The 12800-nt window shown below is 32.5% G+C and overlaps 2 protein-coding genes across 10 annotated transcripts in view; one reads left to right on the top strand and one right to left on the bottom strand.

The window, feature by feature from the left end:
- Positions 1–84: 84 nt before the first annotated feature.
- On the bottom strand, positions 85–890 carry UQCR-Q (Ubiquinol-cytochrome c reductase ubiquinone-binding protein). The gene is made up of 3 exons (XM_035872711.2): positions 760–890; positions 395–560; positions 85–290 (listed from the first exon to the last, which is right to left on the bottom strand). The coding sequence occupies exons 2-3, from the start codon at positions 546–548 to the stop codon at positions 196–198; spliced, it is 249 nt and encodes an 82-aa protein (XP_035728604.1). The 5' UTR covers positions 549–560; positions 760–890; the 3' UTR covers positions 85–195.
- Positions 891–1378: 488 nt separating this feature from the next.
- Positions 1379–12800, top strand: part of Kdm5 (Lysine demethylase 5) — a 15762-nt gene continuing 4340 nt past the window's right edge. For 5 of the 9 annotated variants that reach the window (XM_085663693.1, XM_085663696.1, XM_085663694.1 and 2 more), the window contains exons 1-11: positions 1379–2234; positions 6909–7125; positions 7236–7396; positions 7484–7849; positions 7926–8204; positions 8276–8768; positions 8856–8983; positions 9072–9266; positions 10576–11030; positions 11192–11453; positions 11558–12800. The exon at positions 11558–12800 is cut by the window's right edge and continues 14 nt beyond it. In XM_085663693.1, coding sequence (XP_085519819.1) covers positions 1992–2234; positions 6909–7125; positions 7236–7396; positions 7484–7849; positions 7926–8204; positions 8276–8768; positions 8856–8983; positions 9072–9266; positions 10576–11030; positions 11192–11453; positions 11558–12800 — 4042 coding nt within the window. In that variant the 5' untranslated portion in view covers positions 1379–1991. Of the gene's footprint in view, positions 2235–4347; positions 4496–6908; positions 7126–7235; positions 7397–7483; positions 7850–7925; positions 8205–8275; positions 8769–8855; positions 8984–9071; positions 9267–10575; positions 11031–11191; positions 11454–11557 lie in introns of those variants that run through there. The other 4 variants (XM_085663695.1, XM_085663697.1, XM_085663699.1 and 1 more) reach the window with 4 other exon arrangements.

The raw sequence follows: 12800 nt of genomic DNA on the forward strand, positions 1-12800 counted from the left end.
AGGATATTAAATGTTACGTAATCGAGATTATAACAATTTACGAATACAACGATGGATTTGTATTTATAGTTTAAACGGATAAATTAATTTATTGATATATACATTCAAATAAACTTCCATCGTATTACACATTATAACAACTTTGATGAGAGGTAAATACTACTTGTTAATTTATATTTAAATTATTTAAATAATTTAAACGTCATCCTTGTAAAGACTATGATCTTTACGGCTCAATTTGTGATGCTTTTCTATGGCCCATAAGTATATTATATAGTTTAAAGCAAACACTGAAAAAAAAAGTTTTAATTAGTATAAAATAACATTATTACTTTTATCATATTAAATTTTACTATGATTATAATATTTGATTAGTATAGATTAATTAACATACCTGGTAAATAGCGAAATACACTGCTATGGAACCGTCTAATAGTATTTGGAACACCCTCTGATAAAAAACCCTTGAAAGCTTTCTGTTCATGAGGGCTTAAACGGAAATAGACGATCCCTCTTAGTTTGTACAAATTTCCAAACTTCAGACCCATTGTGAAGAATGTCTGAAAAAAAAAGAAAAAGAAAAAAAAAAAGAATGAAATTTATCATAACCAAGTAATCAAGAAAAAAGTAATAGTTCTTTATAATTGTGCTATATATTTATTTTATATATATATATATATTATTATATTATCAAATTCACATATTTTTCTTGAACATTTAATTACTTAAAAATTACTCGAATATTATATAAACACTTACCTACTGAAACTCCAACTAAACACACTGAAACAGTGCACTGCTACTAAATCGATATACAGTAGACTTCATTGTATTCGATTTTTTGCTATTCTAAAGGCGCTAAATTCAGATCACATTAAAAATTTTAAGTTCGCATTACTTATAACTATAAAGATAATGCGAAGAAACAAATATATATATATATATATACATATAATAAATGGTATATAAAATCAATGTTTAGTAAACGATTTTATAATGTTAGAAAATAAATATTCGATTTTACTAAAATATATCCAATGCGCAAAACGATATAGAATTTAACGTTCAGAGTGAGCGAAATTTAATGAAATATTTCTTAACCAATAAGAAGAAACTGTAAAAGAAATAATCAACGAATGATAGATTGTCATAAATATTATTGAGCCATTTGGAATCGAATAGAAACAATTTTTGATAAAGAGCCAATAAGAAAGTCAGAAAGAAAATAAAATACAATTTGATTGGTCAGATCGAAGTACCGACGAATCAGATCGTAGAATAAGATGGCGCAGCAGTTTAACTCCTACGCTACGGTAATGCTTAGCGTCGTGCGTTACGAAGTGGGTGGTAAGGAGGCAGGAGGGTAGCGGTGGGATTGTAGAAACACGAAGCAGGCCAGTCGCTCGTGTGCGGGACTCCGCGTCGGATGTCGAGGATAGATACGTCCATGTGTCCTTTTATCGTTTCTTCGCGTTCATTGTCAAGCATACGCGATCGTGTAATCGTAGTAAAGAGGAGGAGATGGTGCTCCTGCTAAGAATGTATACCAAAGGAACGCTTGTCTCATGTGATTTTGTTAAAACGTTTAGGAAGTAACGTGTACGCAAGCGCGCGTTGGTTTGCGACGAAAAAGAATCGGGCAGGCATAGAGAGAAAGAAAGAGAGAGAGAGAGAGAGAGAAAGAGAAAGAAAGAAAGAGAGAAAGAGAGAAGAATAGATAGAAGGAGAGATAGAGAGAGAGAAGAGAAAGAGCAAAAGCGAGGAATTGGCATCGGAGACACGGGCGCGTCTTTAACGTGCCTCAGGACCGATCTGACCGATCGACCGTCATCGCTTCTTTCCCCATAGTTTTTAAATATATATACACATACATACATACATATATATATATACATATATATATACCTCTCTCTCTCTCGCATTTAATATAGAACAACGGCAAACGACATAAGAACGATATTCTTATTAAATAAGGAAGGAAGTAAAGAGTCATGGTATCGAGATACCACGACGCTACTTCCGACTTTACTACTGAGGATCGTTTCGGTGCATATTGTTGTCATACCCAGGACATGGCCTGTGATCGTGTTGACTCGGACTTCGAGTTCTCTATACCGCCCGAAGCCCCTGTATTTGAGCCGAGTACTGAGGAGTTCCTCGACCCTCTTGGATATATCGCGAAAATAAGACCGATCGCTGAGAAATCTGGCATCTGCAAGATCAAACCTCCGCCCGTGAGTAACGTCACGTACGATATTTCTTTCTATCTCTCTCTCTCTCTATAGACACACACACATACACACACACACATGTATATATGTATATATATATATCTTTTATTAAATATTTTTTTTTTTTCGTAAGATTCGCACGTATTCTTAAATGTCCTTTTCTTCAATGAGAGAACGAAAGCATCGCGTGTATACTACGCGCGCGTGTGTACGTACGTGTATATGTGCATCGATCTCTCTCTCTCTCTCTTTCTCTCTCTTTTTCTCTCTCTTTTTCTTGTTTTTTTTTCTCCTCTCTTTTTTCCATTTTTTTCCTCTTGTACCTTTCCTTCCCCTCTCCCCTTCTACCCTTGTACCTTCCGATCGCTTCGCGACCTCGATTCCAATCCTAGACTTTAAGTAATTACTTAAACACGCATTGCGTGTAAAATAACAAGTTCTCTCTTGTCTCTCTCTTTTTTTCTCTCTCTCTCTCTCTCTCTCTCTCTCTCTATCTCTTTTTCTTCATGTATCATATTCGTCTAACAAACCACGTAACACATTGTATATTTCTTCGTATATTGTGGTATAGAAGACATGTCCACGAGAAAAGATCGTTACAAAAAAGGGGGAAAATAGAGAGAGAGAGAGAGAGAGAGTGAGTGAGTGAGTGACTTAGTGAGTGAGTGAGTGAGTGAGTGAGCAGAAGATCGGTCGAAGATTCTTTAATATTGTGTTTTTCTTCTTTTTTCTTGTTTAAATTTAAACAATTTTTTTTTTAATTTTTTCTCTACTTTTCATCGGAAAAGAATCGAGAGAGAGACAGAGAGAGAGAGAGAGAGAGAGACAGAGAGAGACAGAGAGAGAGAGAGACAGAGAGAGAGAGAGATTTATCCATTTCCTTGTGTCGTAACGTTTGTCCGATTTTGTAACGAGATTGATTTTAACAAGTACGATATAACGAGTGCACGTTTCTGTATACCTTTTCTTTTCTTTTCTTTTCTGTTTTTTTTTTCTTTCTTCCTTTTTTTTTTCTCTCTCTTTTCTTCACGACGAAAACGAACAGAGACGATCGAAGAAGGAACAAGAGGAATCATCGAATCTCCATGATTTGTATCTTCGAAATGGGATTTTTTTTATAAATGAATTGAAAGATCGATGATGATGATGATGATGATGATGATGATGATGATGATGATGATGATGATGATGATGATGATGATGATGATGATGATAAGGAGGAGGAGGAGGGAAAATGCGGAAAATGTTAGAGGGTATTTTTTCTCCCTGCTTTTTTTTTTCTTCTTTCTTTTTTTAGATAAAAGTAATCCGAAGAAGGTTAATCGGGTAAAGAGATTCGTTTAGAAATTTTGAAAAGAAAGTGAGAGTAAAAGTAAGAGTGAGAGAGAGAGAGAGAGAGAGAGAGAGAGAGAGAGAGAGAGAGAGAGAGAGAGAGAGAGATGAAAATAGAGATATATAGATATATTCGATAATATCGTTTTGTATTCTTTTAACGTTATAACGTTTTAATGAAGTTTATTCAATAAATAATGTAAATAAATAAAAAAGAAAGAAAGGAAGGAAGAGACGCCATGTTAAACGGTCACCTTCGGGAAAAAAAAAACGCGTTTCTTTTCGAACGAAATGATTGGCGAAAACGCACATGAGAGTATTGTTTGGTATATAAGAGACTAAAAAATAAAAAAGAAAAAAAGAAAGTGAGAGTGAGAGAGAGAAAGAAAAAGAGAGAGGGTAAGAGGAGGGAAAAGGGAAGATGCATCTTTGCTCTCTTTCTTTTTTTTTTTTTTTTCTTTTTTTTTTTTTTTTTCTTTCTCTCTCTCTTTCTTATATATACGCACTTACATACATATAGTTGTGTCCTTTCTTCTCACCTTTCGCTCATCTTTACTCGTTGCAGCAGTCCTCTTATAGATCTTTTTCTAATATTTTTCTAATCAACGCATGCGCACGCGCTTCTGTATCCGTCTGCTGTCTCTTTCTCTCTCTCTCTCTCTGTCTCTCTCTCTCTCTCTCTCTCTCTCTCTCTCTCTCTCTCTCTCTCTCTCTCTCTCTCTCTCTTTCTGTCTGTCTGTCTCTCTGGTTCTCTTGGTGGTGTCTCTATTTTCTTCAAACGTGTGTCAATGATCGTCGAGTGAAACGAACCTCTTTCGTTTGAATATTACGCGATTGTGAAGGAAATGATTTCCACCATTTTGTTTCTACCATGCAAAAGATGAAGAGGTGGGAGAGAGGGGGGGAATCGTCTCTCAATGACAATCTCGCAGGTAGTTTCGATCGTTAGAGATTTGTTCGTAGACGAAAAAAGAAAAAAAAAAGAAAAAGAAAAGGATCAAAAAGAAAAAAAAGAGAGGAAAAAACGCGTGTAAAAATAAAAATATATATATATATATATTTTTTTTTTTTTTTTTTTTTAATTCGGGTGTCATGGCGCCGATAAAAAGTCCAAGAAGAAAAGTTTTAGTCGGGAGGACTTTTTTCCTCTTTTTTTTTGTTTTGTTTTTGTTGTTGTTTTGTTTCGTATTTGTTTTTTTTTATTATGACTAATAACAAATCTAAGAACAGATTATAGTATACCTACATATTTGTAAAACCAAATATATCTAATCTAGTTCCTTCTTCTATGTCACATACATATATGTATATGTAAGAGACTAGAAAGAAACCTTATCGTGCATTTTCCAAATTTGATAAGATCCCTTCTTTGGTCTTGGCATGATCTCTATCTTGATTTTTTTTTTTTGTATCCTGTTTAGGTATATATAGTATTAATATACACCGCGTGTGCGCACGCGCGCTTGTGTGTGTGTGTGTGTGCGCGCGCGCATAGAAATAATTCTTAATGAATTGCGATAATTATTATCAAAATAGTTTTTGCATTGAAAACATCCCTAAAGAATAAATGTACATAATAGTCCATAGATAACGATGTTTACATTCATAAACATATTGGTCGCATAGTTCAAAAGGTCTGCCATATTTCTTTGTTGAAATTACATGTCACCGTTAAAAGGTAAATTTATTTGGCTGATGATTAAGAAATTTAGTGAAGTATTTGTGCCGGATAAGCTTTCTTATAATCGATTATACTGTCATTTCGTCCAATATTACTGTTACTTTTATCATCGTTTTTGTTATTATACGAGCACCATTACTGGACTATTATTATTACTATTACTATTACTACAACTATGAATTTCATGTCGAATGCGTTAGGCATTCACGGTGGAGATGATGGTTTTCTAGAGATGGCGTTTAACAAATGCCACCATTTCGTTGGAAGTCTGCTTGAACAAGTGACGTCGTTGCAGGGCGTCGTTGCACGATATCCATCGTGTGCCCTTTAAAAGACACGTTTCGGTTACGTTCGCGAAAATTTTTATATAATTTTTTAATAATTTCATATCAATCTTTTTCTTTATGTATATATGTATATATGTATATATTTTATGCGTCTTCGTATTAGGTGCTCGTAACTTTTTTACAAGTTAAAATAATTGTTATAAATTATAAATTAACAGGCACGTGCGCTATCACAAATTTGAGGTTATATTTCTTTCTTTTGTTTGCGTGTATGTGTGTGTGTGTGTGTGTGTATCACAATTTTATTGTACCATTTTTTACGAGTTTTAAGACAATTCTTTTTTTTTTTTTTCATTTATGTGTACGTATAAACGAATTTTTTTTTTTTATAATTGTATAATTTCTTGTTATTTCGTAAAAAAAAAAAGAAAAAAAAAAAGAAGAAAAAAGAAAAAGAAAGAGAAGTAGTACACGAAAGTCCCGAAGCATTTCAATATATAAAAGCTTGATGGTAAAGGTTTATTGATTAATTGGTCTTCTCGCTAATTCGTTGTTGTATCATATAAGATTGGTATTGTCTTATCTTACGACATTATTTGAAATTTATACATTATAGAAAAAATATGGCTAGATAAAATTAGATTTAATTTTATGAATGTAAAGAATCTATCGAGGAGACTTCCATCAATTATTACATTTACGATATACGTCATGTACGACATGTGTCACAATGTCGCGATGTTATTCATTTCGTGAAATTATGTTAAATGTTGTTCGTTTATATTTATTTTTTCCTCGTTTAGAGTATATATTTAGTATTTTTATTTGACAAAAAAAGAAAAAGAAAAAAGAAAAGAAAGAAGAAAAAAAAGTTACAATAACAAATATCAATCTGATTATTTATATATCGGAAATTGTTCTAATTTAGTTTTATCCGTTTCTTTGCGATAATATCTTACGCCATACGCTATTACTGTGTAGAGTAGTATAACGAAGGACCAGGGACGTCTATAGTGTTCACGAGAGAGGCGTTCTTTATAACCCCTGAATAAACCATAACCAACGATTTTATCGATATGAAACGGTCATTCCTTGATCGAAATAATGAATGTCTGGAGAAATAATACACATCTATAGTTATTTCGATCGAACTATAATTTGTTCGTCGAAATAATTTCTTATTACATAATATTTTTATTATTTTACATTTTTCATTAGATTTACATTTATAAATTTTCCCCGTCTCTCTTAATGCGATCTTTTTTATTTCTGTATTACAATCGTATTACAATCTTTTATCATTTCTAATGAATCAATTCTTTTTTTTTTTGTTTGTTTGTTTCTTTATTTATTTATTTTTTTTTTCTTTCTTTATAGAACTGGCAGCCACCATTCGCAGTTGATGTTGACAAATTCAAATTTGTCCCACGTATACAAAGATTAAATGAATTAGAAGCTAAAACTAGGATAAAACTCAATTTCTTAGATCAAATCGCTAAGTTCTGGGAATTACAAGGATCATCATTAAAAATACCTCTTGTAGAACGTAAAGCTTTGGATTTGTATTCTTTGCACAAGATTGTCACAGACGAAGGTACAATTCTTTTTTTTTTTTTTTCTTTTTTTTTTTTTTTAACATTTAGTCATATATATTACAATTTATAGAAAATCGTGTTAATATTTATTATTTAATCTTTGTTATAGGAGGTGTAGAAACGGTAACGAAGGAAAGAAGATGGGCGAAAATTGCCAACAAATTAGGTTATCCCTCTGGAAGAAGCGTTGGAAGTATTTTAAAAAATCACTACGAAAGAATTTTATATCCATTTGACGTATTTAAACAAGGAAAAGCATTGATCGATATTGTAAGATTCGAATATTATATAGTTTTTCATTTATTTAATTGCACATATATAGATCATTCATATTATTATTGTATTTTTGATATATAGAAAATAGAACCAGATTCTGACGAAAAAGAGAAAAGAGATCGTGATTACAAACCTCATGGAATAATATCAAGGCAGCAAATCAAACCCCCAGCAGAGAAGTTTTCACGTCGTTCAAAGAGATTTTCTGGCCAAGAAGAAAAACAAGAAGTCTGCGTCAAGCAAGAAGATTGCAAAGAAGAATATGATTCCGATCAAGACTGCAAAGAAGGTATTGTTAGAAGCAAATATGTAGATAATGATAAAAGTAAAGAACTTAAGAAATTACAATTTTATGGAGCCGGTCCAAAAATGGCTGGTTTTAATACCAAAGAACCAAAGAAGTCTAACAAAACTAGAGGCGTTAAACTAACGTACGAGTTTGACCCAGTAAGTAGAGTTTTTATTATCTAATAATCAATCATCTACGTTTAAAAGTATTTATTAAACGTATTTCTTCGTTTAGCTTGCAAAATACATTTGTCATAATTGTGGGAGAGGTGACAATGAAGAAAATATGCTTCTGTGTGATGGCTGCGATGATAGCTACCACACATTTTGTTTAATGCCACCTTTAACAGAGATACCTAAAGGAGACTGGAGGTGTCCAAAATGTGTCGCGGAAGAAGTTTCAAAACCAATGGAGGCCTTTGGTTTTGAACAAGCACAAAGGGAATACACTCTTCAACAATTTGGCGAAATGGCAGATCAATTCAAAAGCGATTATTTCAACATGCCAGTACACGTATGGAAAAAAAAAAATATTCAATCTTTATCTATTAGAATATATAATTAAATGTCATTTATCATTTATAGATGGTTCCGACTTCGTTAGTAGAAAAAGAATTTTGGAGAATAGTATCATCTATCGATGAAGATGTTACAGTCGAATATGGCGCGGATTTACATACCATGGATCATGGATCTGGATTTCCAACGAAAACAAGTGTTAATTTATTTACGTGTGATCAAGAATATGCCGAGTCCTGGTGGAATTTAAACAATTTACCGGTTTTACGTGGCAGTGTATTAGGTCATATCAATGCGGATATTAGTGGCATGAAAGTCCCATGGATGTACGTTGGCATGTGTTTTGCAACATTTTGTTGGCACAATGAAGACCATTGGAGTTATTCTATTAATTATTTACATTGGGGAGAACCAAAAACATGGTACGGTGTGCCTGGTTCTCAGGCAGAAAAATTTGAACACTCAATGAAATCTGCTGCACCTGAATTATTTCACAGTCAGCCTGATTTGTTACATCAATTAGTGACAATTATGAATCCAAATATTTTAACGAACGAAGGTAAATTATACGAATGATATTATTCTTTTGATATTTTTATTAGGGTATATAAAATAAATATTACAAAATATTAATTTTATTTGATAGGAGTATCAGTATTTAGAACTGATCAACATGCTGGTGAATTTGTTGTAACATTTCCAAGAGCATATCATGCAGGTTTCAATCAAGGTTATAATTTCGCAGAGGCAGTAAATTTTGCACCTGCAGATTGGGTGTGTTCTACTTAATATAATTTGCATTTTCTTAAGATATATTACATTTTATAATTTATTACATTTTATTCATGTCCTTTTTCATTAGCTCAAAATGGGAAGAGAGTGCATCACACATTATTCAAATTTAAGGAGGTTTTGTGTATTCTCTCACGACGAATTAGTATGCAAAATGTCTTTAGATCCCGATTCATTAGATATTGGAATTGCTACGGCTACTTATCATGATATGTTACAAATGGTAGATGACGAAAAAAAATTACGAAAAAATTTGCTGGAATGGGTGAGTTTATGATATTTACGCAGTGAATGTTTAGCAATTCAATTATTCCACTTGAATGACAGCGTGTGTATGTTGTTATGATTATTATTATTATTTTTTTAAAATTATATAAAAGAAAAAAAAACGCACAGGTCTACGTTTTTTTTTTTTTTTTGTTTTTTTCTTTTTTTTTTTTTTAATATTCAAATGCATTCATCGTATTACGTTAAATTACATTATCCATTCATTTTTATAATATATTCATACAATTTATCATTATAATAAATTATTTCATTACATATTGATAAATATTATCAACAATAGTTTTGGCCCAGGAAAGATAATATCAATGGAATAAAATCGAATTGCATTTCACATTTGATTGTTTCATCATTCATGTGAGACTAGAAAATTCTATTTAATTCAGCTTTATAGTTTCTCTCTTTTTGCATTATTCACACATTCGAGACACAATTTTAAGTCACAGGATGGTGCAATACGGCTTGTTTTATCCAGGATTAACTGAATTTAAGCGGAACAGATAATAGTTTTACTGTATGAGAATGGCTGATGTATTCGGATCAAGTAGTATATCAGATGCCAAGAGGCATTCGGCATTCGCTCACTTATTCACGCATTTACTAACACAATCATGTATTACACGAACACAAGCTGACGACAAAATTCGTGTGCGTGCGCGTTGATACTGCCACCATTCGAGATCGCAACAAAGTCTTACATTGTCCACGTTATAATTGATATTAATGTTGCTGCTAATGCTGTTAAAAAAATAATGTTTATTTTATTCAAACGCGATTTTTTCTATTAAAATAATCGTTCAATGATATTCCTTTCGATCGTAAAATATTTATTCTTCTGTTTTTATTTTCTATTACTATGATTCTTGATTATGTAACTTTCATCGGGTGAGTAGAGGTTATGTTTTCAGTGTTTTGCCACGGTACATTATACAAAGCAATTTTTATGATCTGTTATTTTATTGTAAGCCGATAAAATCTGTATATCGATGTTTAATAACATATTAGAGTTATTTAAAATCACGTGGTGACATATTTCTTTGATATTCAACGATAAATGTTATTACAGATGGATACATGTGTTTTCTTCATACGTGATTTATCTGGTTTATGTTGTATTCAATCTAAATTAGGTTTTTTCTTTTTTTTTTCTTTCTTTTTTTATTTTCTATTTTTTTTTATTTTTTATTTTTTTTTTATTTTTTATTTTTTGTTTCCCAGAATCTATATACGCCATATGAATTTTACGAATATATGGTAATTATTTTTAAAAATTATTTTCTTTTTTATAGGGTGTAACAGAGGCTGAACGCGAAGCCTTTGAGTTATTACCAGATGATGAACGACAGTGTGAAGCCTGTAAAACAACTTGTTTTTTAAGTGCAGTTACATGTTCGTGCCACAATTCCCAATTGGTTTGTTTAAGACATTTTACGGATCTTTGTGATTGTCCACCAGAAAAACATACATTACGCTATCGTTATACGTTAGACGAATTGCCAATCATGTTACAAAAGTTAAAGTTGAAAGCAGAGTCTTTCGACTCGTGGGTAACTAAAGTTAAAGAAGCCATGGATCCAAAGAATGATAAAGTTGAACTTAGTGAGTTGAAAGAACTTTTGAATGAGGCAGAAAATAAAAAGTTCCCAGATAGTGAATTATTAACAGCATTAACGACGGCCGTACAAGATGCTGAAAAATGTGCAAGCGTTGCGCAACAATTGTTAAACAACAAACAACGTACAAGGTTAGTTTTTATATTTATTAGAAGTTTTCATATTTGTTGTGTACAGTTTATAAAATGTGCTTTTTCTTTTATTTATTTTTTTTTATTTTTTTCTCCTTTCTTTTTTTTTTTCCTTTTTTTCCCCCCTTTTTTTTTCTTTTTAATTTTTCTCTTATTAAAAGGACCAGGCAATCTGTAGAGACAAAATATAAATTAACCGTGGAAGAGTTGACATTATTTTATAAAGAAATAACAAATTTATGTTGTGACTTAAAAGAATCCGATGGCGTAAAGTTTATATTGGATCAGGTATTACAATTTCAAAGTGACGCAGAGAAATTGGAGTCTAAAGAAGACAATTGTGATATTGATAAACTAGAAAAGTGTATAGAGTTTGGAGATTCCATATGTATCGAACTACCACAACTTGTACGCTTAAAACAGGTAAATAAATTTGAATCGATTATGATATCTCCATTTAGAAATATAATTTTACTTATAAATTATATTTCTTTTTTCTTCTATTTTTTTTTTTTTTTTTTGTGCAGAAATTAGCACAAATGCAATGGCTTGAAGAGATAAAAACCCTTCAAGAAGATCCAAAGTCCGTAAGTCGTGAGGATTTGGTAAGATTAATAGAAAAAGGAACGACGATACCTCCGCACTTTAAAATAGAAACAACTCTAGCAGAATTACGAACGTTGATGACTGCAATCGATAAGTGGGAAGAAAAAGCAAAATTATATTTGAATGCAAGAAATAGGCCAACCATTTCGACGGTCGAAGAATTTGTCCGTGAAGCCGACGAAGTGGAAGGTTATCTTCCAAGTTTAAATACTTTGCAAGATTTATTAAGTCGTGCGAAAAATTGGTCGAACATGGTAGAGGAGATACAAGGGAGAGAAAATTTTCCATATTACGATACGTTAGATGAAATTGTTAGAAAAGGTAGGAGTATATCATTACAATTGGATACTCTTTCGATGTTAGAATCTACCCTTTCTCAAGCAAAAACTTGGAAAGAGAGAACAGTAAGGACATTCCTAAGGAAAAATTCACATTATACGCTGATGGAGGCATTGTCACCGCGCATCGGTGTTGGTGTATTAGCTATGAAAACAAAGAGAAATAGAGGGGATGAATCTGTCGGTGCTGTGTTCGTTTGTGATACAAAACTCGATGATTCGAATGACTCTGCGACCGTTGTAGCCGCGTTCAAATTGGCAGAACAACGTGAGATGGATGCAATGAGAAGTTTAAGGGAAAGAAATTTATTAAAAACCGAAATGGATGATTCTAGATATTGTGTGTGTCGTAGACCAAGATTTGGACTTATGCTACAGTGTGAGCTTTGCAAAGATTGGTTCCATTCGAATTGTGTCCCATTACCTAAGACAACGTATAAAGGGAAAGTACCTATGTCAAGGGAGGTGAAATTTTTATGTCCATGTTGTTTACGTTCAAGAAGGCCTCGCTTGGAAACAATTTTAGCACTTTTAGTTAGCTTACAAAAGATCTCAATACGTTTACCGGAAGGTGAGGCATTGCAATGTCTAACAGAACGGGCAATGAACTGGCAGGATCGTGCAAGACAAGCTTTGGCAACGGAAGAAATTTCCTCGGCGTTGGCGACGTTATCGGCACTTTCGCAAAAATTAGTCGAAGCTGCTGCCAGAGAAAAAACGGAAAAGATTATTAGTAGCGAATTAAAGAAAGCAGCTAATAATCCTGAATTACATCAAAGAGTACAAGCTATCGCACCTCTTAGCGGTGTTCATTCGGATGATAGTG

Source organism: Vespa mandarinia, chromosome 23, assembly GCF_050613455.1.
Source record: "Vespa mandarinia isolate Hongniang chromosome 23, ASM5061345v1, whole genome shotgun sequence".
Lineage (NCBI taxonomy): Eukaryota > Metazoa > Arthropoda > Insecta > Hymenoptera > Vespidae > Vespa > Vespa mandarinia.